Source organism: Notothenia coriiceps, unplaced genomic scaffold (assembly GCF_000735185.1).
Source record: "Notothenia coriiceps isolate Sejong01 unplaced genomic scaffold, NC01 NC01_scaffold00008046, whole genome shotgun sequence".
In the NCBI taxonomy this organism is placed as follows: Eukaryota; Metazoa; Chordata; class Actinopteri; order Perciformes; family Nototheniidae; genus Notothenia; species Notothenia coriiceps.
In genome coordinates, this window is record NW_011340747.1 from 211,754 (window position 1) to 234,959 (window position 23,206).

The 23,206-nt window shown below is 42.6% G+C and overlaps 1 protein-coding gene across 2 annotated transcripts in view; it reads left to right on the plus strand.

The window, feature by feature from the left end:
• LOC104944396 (E3 ubiquitin-protein ligase Midline-1) overlaps positions 1-22,874 on the plus strand; it is a 37,023-nt gene extending 14,149 nt beyond the window's left edge. The window contains exons 2-10 of one of the 2 annotated variants that reach the window (XM_010769922.1): positions 4,358-5,151; positions 12,257-12,352; positions 16,264-16,371; positions 17,857-18,005; positions 18,399-18,526; positions 19,577-19,720; positions 21,453-21,614; positions 21,764-21,971; positions 22,058-22,874. In XM_010769922.1, coding sequence (XP_010768224.1) covers positions 4,426-5,151; positions 12,257-12,352; positions 16,264-16,371; positions 17,857-18,005; positions 18,399-18,526; positions 19,577-19,720; positions 21,453-21,614; positions 21,764-21,971; positions 22,058-22,406 — 2,070 coding nt within the window. In that variant the 5' untranslated portion in view covers positions 4,358-4,425 and the 3' untranslated portion in view covers positions 22,407-22,874. Of the gene's footprint in view, positions 1-4,357; positions 5,152-11,741; positions 11,906-12,256; positions 12,353-16,263; positions 16,372-17,856; positions 18,006-18,398; positions 18,527-19,576; positions 19,721-21,452; positions 21,615-21,763; positions 21,972-22,057 lie in introns of those variants that run through there. The other variant, XM_010769923.1, reaches the window with a different exon arrangement.
• The last annotated feature ends 332 nt before the right edge of the window (positions 22,875-23,206 follow it).

The window sequence follows — 23,206 nt, forward strand, 5'->3', positions numbered from 1 at the left end:
TAATGGGGGAATTCTAGCCCAAATACAAACAGCTTGAAAGAGTTTAAAGGGGCCCCTATTCTGCTTTTCCAGGTTCATATCTGTATGTAGTGTCTCTACTGTGACACCCCCTCTGTCTGCTCTGATTGGTTAGCTGGCTGCTCTGTTGTGATTGGTCAACCGCTTAGATGTGTCTAGAAGTAAACAAAGCCATTGTATCCTTTGCAGACCATTTACATGCACTAAAACCTGTATAACACACTACAGGGCAGTTAAGGGCCGAGTGTTGAAAGTGTTTACTAGTTTTCTTAGGGTCTCTTCAAAATATCAAAAGTGAGCTTTCTCTCTAACACTGAAAACATTTGGAAAGCAAAAGGTTATTCGCTGACATTTACGGATGAGAGACCATATACAAGGTTTTTATTTCAAAATAAGAACACTACACATTTGCCAGTAGCATCAGAGAAATGACATTTGTTCCTCTCAGAAATAGAAAGGTAGCATTTTGGACCTTGGTTACACGGCTCTGTAACCGGAGAGAGGCAGAGCAATACAAAGAAGTGTCAGGATTAGAAGGAGAAGATGATACAGGAATCTGATTCTTTTTGAAGGAAGGGCATCTCTACCACAGATCGTCTAACACACACCAAAGCATATCATATCTGTCAGATGTCATTCTGTTATCTGTAGACGGTAAGGACGTGAACTTGAACTGCAGCTGTGTGTAGAGGTTGACAGTACAGTCGCACAGTTTAATGTCAAGTAAAAGTACTGTAATAGGGCCAAACATTTGATTTGATTTGACTGACATCTTCCCATTTAACTGCAATTTGATACAGCCTTATTTTTAAAATGTAATTTCAGGCACTTGGTTTCAGTTTTTACCAAACACTGTCCGTCAACTTGACCTATAAACTCCCCGACATAGACTCCAGTTCATTTGTCTTCAGCTTACTCTAGCTGATGGCAACGTACATGAACTTGTGCTAAAATATTAAAAAGGTGAAGCTGCATGCCCCGGGCAAACAGTTAAAAAAAACTAAAATGCATTTGAATGTTGCTTACTAAAAGGCTTTAGGATAACTCATCAATGTTTTGGAAAATGTAGGACCATGCTGGTGAACATTTGCTCGGGTTCCCAATTCCCAACATCAACTAAAGAGCAGGGAAAGGCTCTATGCATCCAGACGAGGCTACAAAGGAAATTCAAAGTAACAGAAATCATTATGTAAGGAACTCATAATGAAAAAATATGCACTTAGGTTTCAAATAGTATACATACCGATACATGATGCTTTCGAAATGTGTGGTGCCGATTTTGTTACCATACTTGGCAGAAGAAAAACTACAAGAAACACAAATAATGTTTGTGTATTTTCTTACATTATTATGGCCCGTTCACAAGCATATAAATAGTATTTTTCTGATGGGTAAGACGCCTTGTTTATTGCTCACATGCAGACACTGAAGGGAAATAGCTGGGTGATGCTCCCACTGATGCTCACTCTGTTTTGTATTGCCCCCCACTGAAGAGAATGGGTACTGACGTTAGAGTGTTGCCAGCACTTTAGACGAGTCTTTCTACACAGTGGCAGCTCTGACAGTCATGAGGCGAAAGGGGATGGTGGGAAAATAAACAACTTGGATTTGTTTCCTCCTCCAGTCTGACTTCCTGTTCCTCTCCCTGCTCCTCTTCCTCCATCTGTTGTGTGCCTGCCTCGATGCACGGTTCAACAGTGTCACCTATGGTGTGCTAAGAGGCATTTCACCCAGCCAGTTTGGATCCATCTAACTCTGCATGTCAAATGTAGGAGTCTATGTTTTGTTTTTGTGTCAGAATGAGATGGATTTATTCCCTTTATGCTTTGGCGCCCCCATATGTCCCCTTCCTGTCAAGCTGTCAGAGCTCCATCAGTGTCAAACCTCACCTTCTTTGTCAACTCACTTCCTCTCTCTGCTTCTTGAGAATGCTGTATGTTTCCTTGCTGACATTCGTGCACAGGGATCGACTGCAGCCAACACATACCACCTCGATGTATACACTAAATTAACTTAATGCACATTACACACATCACACATTACTGTTTGTTATAGATTTTGATTGAGGCATGGATTTCAACATATTATAACTGGATACTGTATACAATGAGGGAACTGTGCTGCAGGATTTTTAAACGGTGTTAGCATGCTATGTAAGATTATGGCCATATTAAACATGTTATAATTCAATCCAGGTGTTCAAGCATTGACTTTAGGTTATTGCTCATATTCAACAGTCGCCAGCAGTGAGACTTAATGAACCAGTGCTGGTGCTTTTTATTGCTGGAACTGGCCTCCGACGTGTTAATATGCCAAACCTTTCAATAATAAAATATTCAGGACACACCAATATGTGCTGTATTAACTCAGAAAATACCAGACAGAAGACTACGCACTTGTAAACATGCATGCAAACAAAGCTTGATTTAAGCCCATGAAGATTTTCATGTATTAATGTTGTGGTAAATTGAGCAAAAAGCTTAAACATTATGATATTCTGAGTTTTAACGGACTGATATAATATATGTCTGGCAACACTAACACCTGAGGGAGGCTCTTCTGTGTCTCATGCCGTGTGTTTGAAGGAAGTGTGTATCGATGCGTATGGACACGTGTACTGTCGATGTGAGTGTCTCTGAGGATTTGTTGTGTTTACAGGCCCTCCAAACACATTTCATTTCATTTGGAGCGTGTGATTGCTGCATCTCTTCAATCTCTCCTACTCAATATCTGCCCTCTAAACGCTATCTGGACAGCAGAGTTTCTTGACTCGCACAATTTTAGTTTTGATGATAAACCGAAGAATGTTATTTTTCCTTCAATCCGTTTACTGATCCTCCTCTGCAAATGAATGTTATCTAACCTCAGATATGACGGGCGACTTAGTTTATCAGAGGCACACAGAGGATGAAAGGAAACCACGCATAAAGATAGTGTGATATGAGCGGTAGGGAGAATGTGAGTGTGGGGATCCGAGCAGAAGCACACACCAGTAAACAGTGACATCTACTGAAACAACAAATACGGTAGACTGGCCGTGCCTCAGTGACGCATGCATTCGATTCACAGTAATTACAGTGATTATTATCATTTTTAAACTTGAATTATATTAAATATGAGTTTGAGCTATGCTTCAATTTGCATAAATACGCGTGTCCACTTGGGAAAAACAAATCTTCACTATGTTTGAGGCTTTTTCTTTTATGCATTCAAACAGCACAAGTTAAATTGTGTTGTTATTTCATCTTCAATAGTTTGCATTTGGGCTAGTCTTATCTATATATCACTTTCTTTGCTTCTGTAGAAATCAATCTCTTCGAATCTAATTCCCTTGAAGGGTTTGTTTAGGTTTCATCTAATCTTAAAAAGTTTGTTTTTTGACTTTTCTTACACGGTAATAACTAGATGTTGATCGCATTCATATGCTTTGAATGTAGGCTTTTCCCTCTGAGGCATAACCAAACTTCAAATGAAAATGCAGACACACACACACACAAACTTATCCCACATATTGAACATGGGTGACTTTCAGCACCAGGGTCAAACAGAAATGGAGGCCGAGTTCCTCTGCGGGGGGAGTAAATGGACATTTGCACTAATTACCAATTGACTACAGCTGTTCCTGCAGCTGCCACTGCTGCACCCAAATTCAGAACTACACCCTACTGCCACAACGCTAAGTGCTGAAACTTAAAATTAAAAGGATCAACATTATACCCCTATGGTTCCATTCTCAATTACTGACATGCACAGTTTAACTTTCTAATCAAACCACGGAGCTTCACAGAGGGCATTACCTTTACTGCAGAGAACACATGACTACGCATTAACTGCTAATTTAAACATGGGGATACACTATTAAACAACATGGTGTCTGTCCAGGAGCTTTTGGAATGCTGTTGTAAGCGTGCACTTTTTGAAAACTCTGCCTTAGTGGTGCATTTAAGGGTCTGCTGTGAAAATCAGTCTTGTTAAACCAAGCTCAATCTGAACTAAAGTGTTGCAACTGCAAAGCCAGAAACAATACCGGTCACATCTGCAAACATTGGTCAACACACAGCATGTCTTTACCTAATTATTGCTGTTGATTTGAAGAGGTCAATTTTTTTTGAAGCTATTCTATTCGTCTAGTATTTTATATCAATTGCTTTCATGGTCCGTTTTCACACAGACTTAGATAATCCAGTAGTTAACACTTCCATTCTTTAAGTCTGCTCAGTGATCTGCTCCATTGAGATGAAAAGCAGTAAGCCGTTTCACACCATTTAATCACAAATCCCTCTGCTTTCTTTCCCCTTTCTCTCCTTCCACCATCTATCTCTCTGTCTCCGGCCTGCAGACAGCTGAGCGGCTCTTCTGGATTTCGCTGACGCTGCGCCTGGTCCCGCCTGGCCTCCTCTGAGCAGGATGGACACACTGGAGTCAGAGCTGACTTGCCCAATCTGCCTGGAGCTCTTTGAAGACCCACTGCTGCTGCCCTGCGCTCACAGCCTGTGTTTCGGCTGCGCCCATCGCATCCTCATCTCTCACTGTGCCACCAACGAATCAGTTCTGAGCATCGGCGCCTTCCAGTGCCCCACCTGTAGATATGTCATCTCCTTGAGTCCTGAACGTGGACTAGAAGGACTAAAGAGAAACGTGACGTTGCAGAACATTATTGATAGAGTACAGAGGGCCTCATCCTCGGCTGGGATCCCTCTTCCGCTGGCGTTGCCTGCGCCCCACAGCGGGCCCAACTCTCCCGGAGACGAAGGGAGAGACCGGTTAGCGTTGGTCCCGTTCAGTGCCGCCATGTCCAGCCCGGGCACGCCTCCCGAGCCCATCCAGTGCCAGTTCTGTGAGCAGGACCCGCCACAGGATGCCGTGAAAACGTGTGTGACGTGCGAGGTGTCGTACTGCGAGGAGTGCCTCAGAGCAACGCACCCGAACAAGAAGCCGTTCACCGGCCACCGGCTCATCGAGCCCATGCCAGACTCCCACCTCAGGGGGCTGCAGTGCCTGGAGCACGAGGAGGAGAAGGTGAACATGTACTGTGTCACGGACGATCAGCTGATATGCTCGCTGTGCAAACTGGTGGGGAGGCACCGAGACCACCAGGTGGCAGCGCTGAGCGACCGATATGAAAAACTCAAGGTAAGCACAGACCTTGGTTGACTTTTCTTTTGTTCCAAGTTCTTTTTAATTTGTTCCTTTGTGAATAATATGTCTTTTTGGGATGATTTGGCTTTAAAAGATTTATCAAAGTTCTCTAAAACCTGAACTCTAATTAACCTGGAGCCTTTAACGGCAGATACATCACAGGTTTTATATTAACATTTTTGAACAGCTTACACTCCATTAACACATTTTTTTTATTTTAAGCTGTAATTTTATGCAGTATGCAATCTCCTATTATCCTTACCCAGCTATCTAACTCGATTATCAAGTGAGATTTTATCATTTCATGCTGACTTATTATCTCTGCTGAATAATTAAGCAATTAGCATAATCACTATATCCTGCCAGTGTGCCAGGAGGGTATTCAGAGGCATGCACACACAGTGAATATGTGGAGTGTCATTAGTGACGAGGCATGGTGTCTTCAATGAGGCTGCAGGTTAATGAGCGCCAATTGCCTGCAGGGTGTAGGTGTGCTTAATTGAGCATGGCTATTAGAGTGTGTAATGGCCATAGAGGCCGTGTGTGTGTGTGTGTGTGTGTGTGTGTGTGTGTGTGTGTGTGTGTGTGTGTGTGTGTGTGTGTGTGTGTGTGTGTGTGTGTGTGTGTGTGTGTGTGTGTGTGTGTGTGTGTGATCAGAGCTCATGAAGCAGGGTGTGTTACTCTGAATGTCCACCGGATGCTTTTTCTAAAATAATCCCATAATCATAAAAAATAAAGAACATTTCTTAAAAGGGATACACGACTATTTTAGAATTGCATACACTTCGGGGTAAGGGTTAGGGTTAACCCCTTCACTGCCAGTTATGTAACTCCTATAACACAGCAGATGCAGCCAATGAAGGTCAAATTCTGATAATCCCATATATCACAGACTTTCTCGCAGAACAATGGCCGAGAAAAAACAAAGCGTTTCCAAAGCGTAATTTAAACCGGGGAACATTTCCATCAGTACCCTCTTGCACGCTCACTCTGAAAATGTTTGTTCAGCCTTGCTAAGCTTAAAATGCAAAGCTGTGGTTTGACTTCTATGAGAAGCAGGTTTCTCTTTTACCAGAGGTTTGAAACACATCTTCAAGTGGGTTGTTTGTAATACTTCCTCAGAGCGGCGGCACAACTTTGGTGGTATAATGGAAGAAACAGAAATCTTAGTTGTGAAGAATAAAAGGTATTACTGAGACATGTGTACATGTAGCTTTGTTAAATTAGTAAAAGAGAAGACCAAACAATAGCCAAAAGCAACACTTGAAAGGTTTTTAGTGTCAGCACTTTTCTTGTTTCTCAAGAAAATCAGCGAAAAAAGCATCCCACTCATTGATCTGTTATTATACGCCCGCTGCTGGTTTCCAAGTGTTTCTGCTCCACATGAGGGGCTTTATGTCCTGTCATCACGGCTGACAAGTGTGTCTGTGCCTCCTCATCTTGAGTCAGCAAAAGAAGAATACTTAGCGGGGAGGCTACAGGTCAGTGCATCATCTAATTATCCTGCTCCCTCCATTCATCCGGAGAGAGAACGTAACATAGCACAGTCAGCACACCCAGCCGTTATCATACAGGCTAATTATCTGCTGTAATTTAAAAAGCAAAGCAATGGCAGATTTCTCGTCGCTCTGACATGCTCACAGGTAGCAAAATATGGCCTGTGCACGCAAACGAGACTCAACAACCATGATGCCTCATATATGCATGATGTACGTACTCTGAATCCCTGCTGTGTACTATTAGGTGCAGTTCAAGACATGTTTCCAACCCCTGAAGAAATACACTAAGTAGAATTAATCCCATTATTAAAGATTGCATATACTTGTGACTCACGCTATACATGTTAATTTAAATGAACTGCCTGAGGACATTCAAACTGTGTGTCTTTTACAGTTTGAGATGCTGAACATATAAACATTTGGGGTTAACAGCTTTCGTAGAATGTCCATATCAACTGCAGAGAAAGAAAAAACGGTTTATTAACTTCCAAAATCCCAAACTATGCAATTACTTCAGAGACAGCCAACAAGTCAACCAGGATGTTTCCATGACTAAACCAAGTTATGTTGGTGAATAAACCTAACCAAACTATCAGCACAGTTTTGGCAACCATTTTTTTTAAATGTTCATTAACGTGCACTCTATTGGGAACTTACTATTTTAACATGTCTTGCTGGTTCAGTGAAATTATCATTTACTTTATTTATGAATGAATTATGTTGAGAATTATATATAAAGTCGTAATGACGACATTGCGTGCAGATGGAGAAACGATACACGTATGACTGCTTCATTAACTTAACGAAGCCCTCTGTCACAAACACGCACGCACGCACGCACACACACACACACACACACACACACACACACACACACACGAGAGAGAGACACACACACACACACACACACACACACACATGAGAGAGACACACACACACACACACACACACACACACATAACACACACACACACACACACACACACACACACACACACACACACACACACACACACACACACACACACACACACACACACACACACACACACACACACACACACACACACACACACACACACACACACACTTCAGAATCCTCGTTTCAAGTCTGTTGAATCACCTAATGAACGCTCTCAGTCATAATGAGTGGTCTCTTCTGTGGGCGTACTAGTGGGCACATTTAAAGGGTCAGTTCACCAAAAGTACACTAATTAAAAGTGACTCAAAGCCATTTACATTTTATCACTTCTCTTCTACCAAAAATATCCACTTCAGAGGAAGTAGTGCATCGTTATTTGATGTTTATCACGACTTTATCTCCTGCTCCCCCCTCTGTATCCCTTCATCTGTCTGCATGGCTCCCCCTCCCCCTCTGTTCCTCTCTTAAACCTGTTTTCGGGGGCCTTTCTGTATTAGTTTGTCCCTGATTAGATCAGTGTATTCCCTGATATCACTTGACAGAGACAGATAGCTCACAGACTCTACAACATCATCTAAATCCGCAGAGTCTCTGTCCGGCTGGCACCAGCTGCATCTTCTCCTCTCTGATTGAAGCCACGCTTTACTGCCCCGCATGTCAACTTAGTTCAAAAGGCCAGAGGTCAGCGAGAGGGTAAATCTGTTTTGCATTTCACGAAAGTGCCCAAACTTTGACTAACTTTAAATGAGTAAAAATGTAGTCAGGGCGCCAAAGGGAGACACGAAAGCACTCAAATGTATGCAAGACCGGCTCCCAGCCTCCCATGAGTCATGCAAAATGAATGCATATTTAATGTACTGTCCAAGATAGTGATCAGCAACTGGGAGGGGTTTTAAGACACTGTATATCTAAGTCATAAAGATGCCTCTTGAAGATGGAGCTCATGGATAGGTGTAAGTAATGCTCATATGCATGGATGTGTCTTTTTGCACACATTAAACCTTCAAGGGACTGACTAAACCCTGTGCGTCGTGGTCACGTGTATTTGCACACGTGTGATGTATAATCCCACAATCCCAGACTACCCACAGCGTCGGTGACCTCTCCAAAGGTCCTGGTCGTAACCCTGTCTTACTTTATCCCTGAAATGGTGTCACCCCGAGAGAAGAGACGGACTCCACCACATTCCACTCATTCCTGGTTGTTCAAAATAAGACCTCTTTAAAAGGCAGCCGAGGCCAGCTTTCTTAAACTCACAGAGTGGTCATTGGGAGGTTGGGAACGAAAAGAAAGAGGAGGTTTCCCCCCCCCCCGCATTGCACACAAAGCAGTTTATGTTAAGCAAACAATAAACAAGTAGTTTAAAAGAGGCTTTGTTTCCAGAGCTGAGCTTTTGTTTCACAGCCTGTTTCATAGTTTCTTTGCTTGATTTATCAATGCCAAATAACTGCCAAAGAACTGCAACATCATCTTCCTGGTGTTACGTTTTCTTTTGGCTTCGAGTTATCAATGTACATTTTCTCCTCAAAAATGAAAAAAGTTGTCCATTGTGCGTGACAAATTACGGCTGAACTCAATACCCTCTGTCTGTACTCGCACAATGTCATTTGAAGCTAAAACTGAAATATCACCCGGAGCAAGGCGGGAACATGTAGTTCAAGGTGAAAAACTCGACTTTGCGGTGTTGACGTAGAGGACGCTTCAGTACGGAGGCTGATGAGACTTGAATGAATGAAGAGGCTTTGCATCTGTGTGCTTTCATTCTGAAGAGTGCTGCTGGATAACCTCCAACTTTGGGGAAATGTAACCACTTTGCAGTAACTATATCTACTTTGTGTGTGCATGGCTGTTTTATTCAAGCTTATGGTGCCAGGAAGTCCCTTTGGGATTAACAACAAACACACTTACAAGAGAGACCTGTACAAGGTCTCCAACTTCCAAAGAGTTGAGTTTTATTTGCATATGCTTACTGCTGTGCTAATGGGTCACCAAACTTAGTGCTAACACTGTATTTGTGTGGTGTCTCTTCACAGATCGTAATGACATCATCCTTAAAAGGATAGCATTCAACATGGAACAAAATACAGAAAGTATAAGGAGACTTCACATTCTTGGAAAAGGCCTCCACCCATTTTGTGTTACTTGTAAAAATGTCTCTATAGCAGAACACGATGCATAAAGACACATCTTACCAACTAGTGATTTTTGATTATACTTGCCTTTGCCTTGCAGCTACTGTAAAACTAACACTGAGTGAACTACAATTATAATTCATTTAATATCTAGTATTTCAAAAGCAAGCCCACAAATATCAAGTTACAAACTAAAAATGTGGTTAATGAATTCAGCCTTTTAGATCCATCTATCATAATAATCTTATAGAATAGACTAGACACACACAAAAGAGACACACACACACACACACACACACACACACACACACACACACCCNCCAGTGCCTGGATACGGTTCCAGGTTCCTGCTGTGCGGACTGAGGCTGGAGAAAGGAGTCTCTTTTATGATGGTCCTTGGTCTTGGAATGACCTTCAATCACGCCTCAAACTGACGGCACTTGTCTCAATAGCATGTTTTAAATTGAAGTTGTCTGAAGTCCTTACCACCAGCTGCTCTTGCAGTAATAAGTAGTGCACCTTTCTTAGTTATGTTCTCTGTATTTTATATATTTGTGTTATGTGTAACGTTGCTGCCTTCTTGGCCAGGTCAGCATTGCAAATGAGATTCTATCTCAATGCTTTTATCTGGTTAAATAAAAAATAAAAATGATAACCATACTGTTCCTTTGAGTATATGCACTTGAACCGCACCTCTAGTTTAGGGGTGTGAAATGATTTTACAGGCGTGCAGCTCAACACTTTTAATCCAAATCTGTTGGCTTACTGTGTATCTAAAAACTCATCAGGTCAACATGGTTTAGCGTAGTTGGTTCAGAGCAGATATTAAACGACATTTGGGTACAAATCTGGCTTGCACTGGCAACGGAGAAGCAGGATAGCAGATAGATGGAGAGATATACTCAGGATACACAAGCAGTGTGATAGTCAGGTGAGCGGCTGGATGGCAGAGATTCATACTAGTCAACATAGAGGCTGAATATGTGGGTTAACCCCTTCATAACCTATTGTAACTGTGCATACAATCTACAAACACACAGATGAGACTGACAGCAGGTTTGTCACAGGGGTATTTTACTTACTGGAGATGTGCGTGTGGAGATGTCGAGTTTATTTTCTCAACATTTGAAGCACTGCCATAAGCGTATACATGACTATAAATATGTTTCGCCCTTTTCGCTTACGTTTGCATGCATTCGTTTTGCTGCATACACCGCTTAACATCTGCTGACTTATCGTTGTGACGCTTTTTCTCATCATCCCATACAAGCCTGGTTTATTTTTATCCCTACGGATGATAATGGCCATGACAGCACCACACACATTCATCTCGGAGAAGACCTTTATGCCGCTTTTGATTTTGTGTGTCATCGTCGTATTAAGGCCACCCATTAAGCCCCCTAGTGCCACAGCAGCACACAAGCACACACAAAGACACACAAATCCCACCGTCTCTTTCTGTGTTCACTGTGGTTGTTGTTTATTCAATATTCCCCTCCTTTTTAATCCTCCACGTAACATCTGAACCTGGCTGTGTTTACACTGCTGCTTAAAAAGTGGGAATGTAGCATATCTAGCTAGCCATATTTGTTTGACTTTAGATTAAGAAAGTGAAGGATTTACCCAAACGCATGATGTGTTCAGGAACCTGGGCTTTCTAATCCAAGCTATCTTTGCTATTTGACAGTCGGGCCTTGCTCCAATCCCCTTTTTTATAGCATTTTCAAAAACATGCAGGGAAATCTCAGCGTTTGTGAGTTGAAATTCTTCTGAAAAACAGTTTTGCACAGGGCGGTGGAGACGTGGCATTAGAGCGGCTTAAGCACGCTCGGTTTGGCAATAACACGGCGGTCTGGAAAGCAATAGAGACAGCTTGTGCCTTAGCGGATGAAAAGCAGCAAAAAGCAAAAAGGGGAGGGGAGATAAAAAGGAAGGGAGGAGCGTTAAGGGACAGAGCTGACGTGCTGTCACCTGTTTGCTGGTTCGTTAGCCGAGAGCGCTGCTTCGTGCACTCATAGGGAAGGCTTTTGATGCCTAATTTGCCGCTTGGTCGGGTTTGCTCTTGCCTTGGTGCTCAGTGGAGAGGCTGTCCCAGTCACATCCTCTCCTAGAGAAGGCTCCTCTGTCGGAGGCTCGCACGGGGCAGGATGAGGAGGCAGTACAGGGATGATGACGGGTACCCGGCGAGCTCAGAGGTACGTGGAAACTGAACGCACCTTGTCAGAAAGACGGAGGAAAGTGAGTTTGGGATGTTTGTTAGGAAGAAGAGTTGAGGGAAGATAGTCTTTGCTGCTGAGGAATCAAATATTCTTTGATCAATTGATCTTGTGTAGTTGTTTTCCACTTGCTGTTGAACTTTGTTGATGCATCACCTGAGGTTTTCTTACAACTTCTTGTGTAAGCAGAAAAACCTAAAGCGGGGGAATCGGTTGCTTTTTCCACTTCCTTTGATTTACGACTCTGCCTTCCACGTCTGTTCCTTTGCATTTATTTCCCAGCTATTTATTTTTACTTTCTCACTCTGTGTTGTTTTGTGTTTGCCACAGCAAGCCCTGGACTCCAACCTGAGCAATTTGATCAAGAGGAACAATGAGCTGGAGTCTATCATGGGGAAACTGATCCAGACTTGTCAACATGTAGAGGTGAGTCCTCTAAGTGCACTACTGCTGTTGTATGTTTACTTTCAGAACTATTATTTAAATACTTTGATATATAAACCATAGAAATAGTTTTAATTCTACACTGACATCTCCTATTTTACTTGACGTAATTGACATTATTTAGCCAACGGTTAGCCACAACATTAAAACTCTAAGAAATAATTATTCCATTCAAAAAATATTTGTAAAGCAACTGGTTTTGTCGAATATTTGTATTATTAATATGATACATGTGTGGGTTTAGCGTTACTGAAGGGAATTCAGTGTAAAGCCTGTCTGTTCATGTTACGCTGGCCCACTAAGGAGCTTTAAATACAGCACTGCCACAGGGTTAAAACGCACTGACATCTTGGCTTAGAAATAATAGAGGGCAGCCTCTCTGTATGGCAGGCCATATAGAAACTACAAGCAGAAAGGATTGTGATTTATTAAGCAGATTTAAAAACGTTTTTCTTGAGTGCAATTTATTTTGTATCTTTCGGTGTCACCATCCTGCTTAAATGTTTATAGTGCAGTCATTTGAAATACAAAAAAACAAAAAGGACAGACTTCACTTAAAAAATCTGAAATGTATAAATAATCCAATCCACTTGATTTATATAGCACATATTCAAACAGAGGGTTTTACAGAAGTGCTTCACAGCAGACATAACATTATAATACAATATAATATTACAATAATAGATGAAAGGCACACATAAGAATAGATATATAAGGCACATAAGGGCTATGGACAGACAAATAAAAACATAATCGATAAAACATAGCTCAAACTGACTCGAAAGCGAGGGAAAAGAGGTCATATCAAATAAATAAAATGCTGAAATAATGCTTTTAAGAGAGAGCAGAACTTGACCCATTTTCCCCCAGTGCATTATGGTCACAGCGTTACACACACCGTAGCTTGTGTACTGTGTGGGTGAGAAAAGACCTATTGCACGAGTAGAGGATGGAACTTGGTGGCGATCATGAAAAAATAAACTCATAAAAACCTGCAGCTCTCCATGACATGCGTGAATGTGACTGGGATTAAAAGAGGCTTCACACAGTAAAAGCATCGCACCGACAGCTTGCTGAATATTTCACATCGTCCCCAAAGCTTCTCTGGAGTTTGCTCCTGACACTTTCTGACATTTCTGAGACTCCATTTGTTGTCAAATGAAAAAAGCACATTGTTCAGTCAAACTTAGAAAGGAAAACTATAACTATAGCCACAATTGAATTCTTCCGCACCACACCATTTTAAATCCTGGCTTTTCTGTATTGCTGGCAACATGTGGATCAATCGCACTATGCTACTATAAAAACTGACATTTAGATGGTGTATCAAATGAAATGAGCAACAAACTACCAAAACAGACAGGACTATTTACCCAGAAGGCCTTTGTCGGTGCCTGTGTAAAACGAACAACATGTTAGCTTGTTTAAACTTCTTTAAAACAAATTTTACCTGAGGACATGATTTTTCGTAACCAAGTCTTTTGTTTGCCTAAACCTAACCAATGTTGTTTCAATTCACACTGTTAATCATGTTAAAACGTATCCATCTTGTTTGAATCCAATCCATTATATAATCACAAATGGTCAAATATGGGTCAAATGCAGCAGTTGTCAGTGTCTGTAATGCAACTGATTCCAAGTGAGGGGAAATGAATGCTTACACTGGAGCAAAGTCACACAGCTGAGGTCTCTGGCTTAACGTCGTAGAAAACACGCATCGTGTCACTAAATATATTGGACTAGTGAAGTTACCTCCCTCGAGGTAAGCTCAGTTTGGGTGCCTTTCAACAACTTTGCATATCCTGGAGGACTGAGTCATTTATGTAATATCTCTACCAGGGAGCAATCTATCATACTGTTCACATGCTCCAGAGGGCTCTGCCCACAGCCATTAGATGCTCCACATCTTTGCACTTGATGTACTTTGGTAAAACACTGGGGGTGTGTGTGTGTGTGTGTGTGTGTGCGTGCGTGCGTGCGTGCGTGTGTGTGTGTGTGGCTACTTAATCATTCTACTGCATCAACCAATTACCCACAGATCGACTACTATAATGTTTGACAGTCTTTGTCTAAATGTTAAAATATTAGTTTTTACTGGAATGATTTGTATGAGAAGTGACCGCACTGTGTGTGTGTGTGCGTGTGCGTGTGCGTGGTGTGTGTGTGTGTGTGTGTTTGTCCTTGCAGCCTTGTGGGCGGTGGTTCCAGTCAGATGAGCAATATTGGAGGACGTCATGTTTATTCATATTTCAAAGGCAAAGTGAATCAGCAAAGAATACTTTCCCTTCAGATCTAGTTTAGTTGGGAGCTTTTGATGACCCAAAGGTCTATAAGAGGCTTCATACCCTGGAAGCCCAATATATTAAGATTTGTATAAAGTATGTTAAATGTGTACAACATGCCACAAAGACAGATATACATGTTTTTCACAGAGTAAGCCGTTTAACATCTCCAGCTTCCCAGGAGCTGTCACAATAACATCGGAGGCTCCAATTAGCAGTGTTGAAAAGCAGATGCACTGGCGGTTCCATTATACGGCTTAGCACGTCTTCACATACTGAAAGCTTTGTAACCCAGGTGGCAAATTGTTTCTCTTGGCAACACAGGCCTAGAAAAGCACATAAATGACGTTTTAAAAGGCCACGCTGAGGATATTGAGGAAGTCCTGTCCAGCCCTTGTTTGGCTCGGTGTAGGAAAGGCAAACGACTCCCCGTGATGTCATTATTAAAACACCTGTCAACATGCGTGTGTGTAACAGAGAGCGTATGAATAACTTGGTGGCTTGGCAACACTCACTGCAGACTTCACTTTCATTGCTCCCCGTGCTATCGCTTTACCACAGCGAGAAGAACACACTTTACAAGGTGCTGAACGGAGCACTAGGAAATGACCAAAATGAGAAAGTGCACATTATGGTAGGACCTGCAGTCTTATAATTGCATTTGAACAGCTTTTATAGCACACTGTAAAGGCTCCAAGTGAATCAAACACCCCGCAGAATGCAGCTGCATGCTGGTTTTCCTCTAAAAGACCCTCATGGCAAAACAACCCTGGATAAAATCAGCACGGCACTTTCCCAAACACCTTCCAACTAAATGAAACCTTTTCCATTAAGTTTCATTGCCATCATTGTTGGGTTTGAACCCACTGCCACAACACTTAATATCCTTTAATATAAAGTTACGACAGCAATAGACTTTAGCTATAAAATCAGTTTCTACATTTCAACGTTTTTGCAACCCTAAGACGTGAATTTATAACAAAGATTGAATTTTAATCTTGTTTTTATCGGATAATGTGAACAATGATAAATGTTTCATTACAAAACACTATTATTTCCAAACTCCAAAATGTCTACCATGGGAAAAAAAAGCTACTTCTTTGCCTATATCACTCCCTTTTCCCCAAAAACACAAGCCCTAATAAGATGGTCCGTCAGGCAACAATTACATAATGTCATTGGAGATCGATGATGGTACAATTATAAGCAATCAAATTCCTTTCAATCTAATGGTGGACGAGTGGCTAACACTAAAACTGGGATACTGACAGCTCTAGAGCCTCACAAAGGTCATTTAAAAATAAAATGCAACCTATTAAAATTCTATTTTAGTCCCACACTGGTTGTTCTGCATATTCCTGAGTGTCATGTCTGCTCTCTTCCTGCTTACTTTACTTGTCACTCATCCCTCCAGCCAGCGGGAGACAAAATGGCTGAATATAGCTCGTCTTCCTCAAGTACTTGCTTTAGACGCTGGCTGACGGATGGAAATTACATCCTGTCCCTCGGCCGACATGTTGCATAGCCACTAAACGTGTATATCGCTCTCTGTTCGCAGCATCCATCAGTTTCTTCCTTTAGTTAATGCTCTGTGTGTGAATTGGTTCTCAGGTGAACGCGTCCCGTCAGGAGGGCAAGCTCCTGGAGGAGTGTGATGTCCTGATCGAAATTATCCAGCAGAGGAGGCAGATCATCGGGAGCAAGATCAAGGAGGGGAAGGTGAGGTGAACACGGGGGGCGAGGGATGACATTTATTTCGCTTTTCTGTCTATTTTATCCCCACATTTCACTTTCATATCCTTTCTTAGCTGTGACTACAATGTGTCATCTTTTTAAAGGCTTCCATGCAGTCTTGTTGATTTCCTGTCCCACTACAAACAACATTAATTCATTTCCTCACATTTAATTATCATCAATGGGACGATTTGATATATTCCTGCTTGGATACAATGAAATGTCCAAATGAGCTCCAAATCAGAGCGTGGCATTCACAGTCAAAAGATTGGATTGCAACAGACTGCTAATGTCATCCTCTTTGTTCCTCACTATTGCATCCCATGTGCGTTGAAAGCACTCCAAGTCACCATCAGAACCCATTTATCCGTCTATTGCAATACTTTGTTACAGCCACTTGACCTTCTATGGTGAGCAGACGGCAAACTGTTCAGCTGCCTCAAATTTAAACCCCTTCCGTTTCGCTGCGAACAGAAGGGAGAAACTCTCAGACCGGCCAAAACTAGAGCATATGGGACAGCACGTGTATTACAAACCCGGATGTGTTTCTCTTTAAAGCCGCATCTAATAAGACACGAGACCCACGAGGGATTGATTTCCATTGTGTCATTTGCACTTGACTTTTTGTATCACTTATTTATTTTTAGTCCGACAGATATCTACAAAAGCTTGTTTGTTGAGTGTTCAATTGAAATCAATACACACTCAAATTGCTATTTTTTTAGTTTCTTTTACAACACAATGAGGACAATGGATTTGGATTGAAGTGACAGTGTTTTGGGTTCTCTAGCAGCCAAACTGCTGATCAAAGGTCCTTTAACCTCAACCCAGCCACTGACCTCAATCTGTCTCTTTACATCTCCGCTCATACTGTAGGGAGAAAGGAATGAAACCGGGGGGGGGGAACGAGGGGAAATGAATTCCCAGATTTGCGTGCAATAGAAACATCGTAACGCCATGAAAATCAGGTATCAGCACGGACATGGGAGAAGCTTAACCCACTCCTTACTGTTTCCTATTCAATCTCATGAAGCTTAGACGTGCAATCACAACCATAGCCCCTCTTACTTTCTCCACAACATCGAGAGAAAGAGGTAACCTTGAAGTGTCTGTTTCATGTAGACTGAAAATAAACCTTTTATACAAAACCTCGGAAAACAGAAAACAAGAAGGAAGGCCAGAACATATGAGCCTCAGTCTGTGACACTGAACACTATACGCCCTCATGCCCTTTGCTATAAATCACCACCTTTAACGTTCATAGCATTAAGAAAACATGAAGACTATGTGCATCAGGCGACCTTTTGTGTGTGACTTGGAAATGTTAACATCCATCATCTTGTAGCAATAAAACCTTATTCTCTGGGGTGATTTCCTGTCATCTGCTCTGATTACGTTCTCATCGTTAATCAACCCCACCCTGGTTTTCATGCGTTCTTGGTTTGATTATTTGGATCCCTGTCTCTCCAGACACAAAGGATTCGGAAGCTCGCCCAACAGATCTCCAACTGCAAGCAGTGCATCGAGAGGTCCTCGGCCCTCATCACGCAGGCCGATCAGACGCTGAAAGAAACTGACCACGCTCGCTTCCTGCAGACCGCCAAGTGCATCAACGAGAGGTCAGAGAGCCCACACACAGTGATATTATTCTGCAAACTTTTAAGGATAGGGCAAAGAGTGCACTTTCAGAAACAATTTATGTACTTTCTGTGCTTGAATTCCCCACGAGCCAACACTTTAAAGTTGGGAAGCCATCTTTAATTTAACATAATCTTATTCCACCCCCTCCTCAAGCTTTCTGACTAATTAATTTGGCAGCTGAGAACAACACTTGGTGTCCATTATGTGCATCCTCAGGAGTGACTGAAATACAAAGAAATAATGATGTCCTTCAAACAACAGTATTCTTTCGGAAACAGAGGCTGATTTAATTCAACTTTTGAGGAGTTTGTTAATACTGTTTCTTAATTCATCAGATAAGCACGCTAAGCGTCCTTGTTTCTATGATCTAGGGTTTCCATGGCATCAGCTTCAACTCAAGTGCTGATCCCTGAGATACACCTAACGGACAACTTCGACACGGTCGCCCTGGACTTCACCAGAGAGAAGAAGCTGCTGGAAAGTCTGGATTACCTTACTGGTAAACCTTTGTGTTTGAATCAAAGTCATTTCTTGTTTGATTTTAATTAATAGAAGTCAAAGTGAATGGGCTTTTTAATTCTCAAACATCGTAAAGGCTTTCTTTATTATCGGCAAAAATGAATCCAAAGCAAGTAATACTTTGTGTCTGATCTATAGCTGGCCCTTTATTCCATTCCTCGTTGACCATAAAACCAAACAAGCCTTTAATCAAACTTCTACTCCGGCTTTTAAAAAAAACACACTTTGTTTTTCTTTCATTCATTTGAAGTCGCTGCCATCTTCAAGCACTGTGTTTGAAGGAGCAGGCCCCAGCCCATTAACTCAAAAAATTAATTTTCAACATTAATTTCCGACGTCCCATTTGCGAGGACCCATCAAAATGTCACGGCGTGAATTATGAGCGCGCCGGGGACAAATACAAGGCATCGTGTGTAGTGGATTTGAAGGACTGTGAAAATGGCTGGCTCATATTTATTCTCTGCGACGCATGAGGGCTTCGCTGGAGGGCCTTTTCACTAAGTGAATCACTCCACTATGTGCAGCCACTCATGGCAGAGGGGTCGGGAGAGGGGGAGAGTGACAGACACAGAAAGAGATAGGAAGTGGCTTTACAATCAATTTGGGCTTGCCTTTGTATCTTACTCCAGTCCACTCTCTCTCTGGTAGAGGTTTTGTGAATACAAAAGTTTTCTTTTACCCCAAAACAACTAGAACATATGCATAGCGGACACACGAGTGGAAGAAAGCTTATGTAACAACAAGGGTTATGATGTTTACTCTCACCGCTGCCTTGACGTGAGACGTTTAAGTGAATATTTGATTGTTTCTCTTCTGCAACGCTTTAATTGCTCAACCTACCACTCCAGTGGAAAGAACACTTCAGTCCGCTGTGTAATGAAGCTTTTGCGCTCATAAATGAAAACGTACGAGGTTAATTGGGGTTACTCGATGTGATCATTTTGTAATATTAGAATTTGCAACTATGTTCAATAGAAATGATAAGCATTAGATCTTGTTCGATGACTTTCCTTGTTCTCACTCTCTACAGCTCCGAATGCTCCGTGCATACGGGAAGAGTTGTGCACGGCGTCCTACGACACCATCTCTGTCCACTGGACGTCTGATGATGAGTTCACGGTGGTATCCTATGAGCTGCAGTATGCTATCTTTACTGGACAGTCTAACATTGCCAGTAAGTACCTCTACTGTGACATGTCTCCATGCTTTAATGTTCAACAAGCTGCAGCACCTCTTTTCACCCTCTGTCTGAAACCAGATTCCAGTGTGCTCTGATTTGTTAGCTGGTCGGCTCTGTAGTGATTGCTCAACCGGTTAGCCTTTGCAGACCATTGACATGCACACAAACCTATATAACACACGCCAGGGAAGGGAGAACCCCAAAGAGCTCAATTGGGCCCCTTTAAAACAACATGCATCTAGTGGACTGGCCGTTGTCCCACACCTTGCATTTTAATATTTATAAAAATATCCTCTACAGACTTTTCTTTTACCATTTAAAGACTTTTTACAGATCTGAGGTCTGTAAGTACAATCATGCCGCTCTACTTGTGGCCACGAGCTCCCCTAAGGCAGCTGAGTTGAAGTGCTTCACTAAAAGCCGAGGTAGCGGTGGAAGTGGAACCTCCTGAAGTGAAGCCTGCAGCCTCTATGCCACTATCACCCTCTGATGTTGTCACACATCAATGGACTGTAGCCAGTGACAGATGAAAGGAGGATGTGGTTCGACAATGGTGCAGCAGATCATTGAAATGGGTGTAGATAAGATCTTACGTCAGTATGCTCAATGTTTAAATGGCACAGTTGGAAACTATGCTAACATCTTTGCATCTTCTTGTCATTACTTTACCTAGTTTAAAGGATGTTTGGAACAGACAGCTATTAAGCGAACGTGACATTTCCCTTTCTTGCCTCTCTCACGTTCACATCCCTGTCTCTTTCCGTTCACCGGGACGCTGTGATTTCTCTCACCTTATGTTTTCACATCCCATAATGTCAGAGTGTTGGCATCCGAGTCACACGCCAGAAAATCCCCCCCTCAGATGAATCACTCAATGAGAAGGGAAAAAGGTTGATTTAATAAAAACACAGAAACAACATGCTTAAGTGTAATTGTTAAGCACAGTTATCTTAATTAGAGTCCCTGTGAGTCTATCACTACGTGTGTGATTACAATGTATTTCATTTAGGTCTTTCAGAGCATACCAGTAGGAATAGCAGCAGTAGTTACTTTAAATGCATGCCTTTATCACAAATGATTCGACTAGGAACCAGAAAGGAAACATCTTTAAATCATGACATACAATCTGTTATTTTCAGGCTGATATTCTACTCCACAAAAACATATTATATCAAATATCTTAAGACACTGCTTACAACATAAGAAGAGAAGCCAACAAGTGGCATCCTTGTATATTTCTTGACAGTTCTTGAGTAGCATTGTAAGAAAGCAAAACTGAGGCTGCTGGTTATGAAAGATTATTAACTTCTGTGTGGCCAACAAACAGATTGCCTTCCTCGGGGGAACACAGCCATGACATGAACATGCATACATACATACATGCAATCATTAGGATGTTGTACTGCAGTTATAATGAAACACATGCTAAATGACCCACATAAACCTGAGTGAGCACAGTGCAGCCATGAAGCCAACGAGGTGTGAAAGGTTTCCTCTTGTGCCTTTTCACACCCTCTCACCTGTGCCCACTGCCACAGGCTCGCACACCACGGATCACTGAGTACACCATGCTCTCACGCCACTGTACTTTACATCAGGGGCATTTTGAAGTAAATAAATTATCTTAGGGTAAAAAATAGGATTTCTTAGCGAATGAACTGACTGCACAGAGTCTTCCCTCCCTGTCAGTTTCCTTATCTCACCCTCCTCTCCCCTCTCTCCCCAGGTCTGTGTAACTCTTTGGAGAGCTGGATGATTGTTCCCAACATCAAGCAGAACCACTACACGGTGCACGGTCTGCAGAGCGGCACCAAGTATATCTTCGTTGTCAAGGCTATTAACCAAGCAGGAAGCAGGAGCAGCGAGCCGGGGACTCTGAAGACCAACAGTAAGCACAAGACCACTCCATATCGGGTCAACCGTTACTATAATATAAACTACAAGTGTTTTGTTTAAGATATTATGGATATGGGAACATAAATGAGCTTTTCTGTAAAGCATGTTTCTAATGCTTCCGATCGCTTTCTCCTCCACAAGGCCAGCCCTTCAAGCTGGACCCCAAATCGGCCCACAAGAAGCTGAAGGTGTCCCACGACAACCTGACGGTGGAGCGCGACGAAACCACGTCCAAGAAAGGCCACAACCAGGAGCGCTTCACCAGCCAGAACAGCTACGGCGTGGTGGGGAACGTCTACATCGACAGCGGCCGCCACTACTGGGAGGCTTTGATCGGAGGGAGCACATGGTGAGTTTAACAGATCCAAACCTTTCTATTGAGAGTTTGGGGGGTTGTTTGAGTAAAGCTTCACAGAGTATTCCCTTCCCTCTCAGGTACGCTGTGGGTATTGCCTACAAATCAGCTCCGAAGCACGAGTGGATCGGCAAGAACCCGGCCTCCTGGGTGCTCTGCCGCTGCAACAACTCCTGGGTGGTTCGCCACAACAGCAAGGAGCTGGCCATCGAGCCCTCGCCCCACCTGCGGCGCGTCGGGATCCTGTTGGACTACGACGTCGGCACCGTGAGCTTCTACGACGCCGTGGGCTCCCAGCACCTGCACACCTTCCACGTGTCCTTCGTGCAGCCCGTGTGCCCCGTGTTCAACGTGTGGAATAAGTGTCTGACGATTCTGTCCGGCCTACCCATCCCGGACCACCTCGAGGGGCTGGAGCTCGACAACTGAAGTCTACGGACTGGCGAGAATATATACGAATGAACTGGACGTTATTTTTGTTAAAGGGTAGGACTTGTGGAAATGATCATCTTTGGATAGAGAACAGAAGAGTATCCCATGTTTTCAAATCAGATTTGCTCTCGTTATATTACATGTTTGCACCTAGAGGAAATACAACAATACATTTGAAATCAGTCTCTCTATCCAAATAATGAAAATACCAGTTGTGCAAAAATGACCTAGTGATGTCTTATCAAGCTTCTCATGTGATTTTCAGTTGATTTCTTATAGCATATATAGCTCTGGTTCATGTATTGTTTGACTCAAGACAGATTGATAGGGAGCAGCATTTCGATCCAGGAGGACCAGGAAAAGGACGAAGCTGAGCCAGACATTCCTACTCTAAGGCACTTTGGGCCACGATGGGTGCATTTGTACCATGGCAACTAGGATACACACACACACACACACACACACACACACACACACACACACACACACACACACACACTGGAGAAAGGGAGGTCGGAGAGGCTGACATTCACTTATAACTTATTCATGCTTCACACTGTCATTTGGCACAACTGGGAAAAAGTCAATTTTTTATCACCACAGGGTGTAGCAGCAGTATATGACTTTAAAATAACAGCTTGCTATCAAATAGGATTTCCTCTTGCCTCCTTCAGGGCTCCAAATGAAAAAGTTGAGCCACCCAAAGTGTGGTATGGTATTATCAATGCATTTCTGTGCACACGGTAGGAATCTGTGTCGCAGCTGGAGCAGTTTCAGGCTCGGCGGATTGAATCATC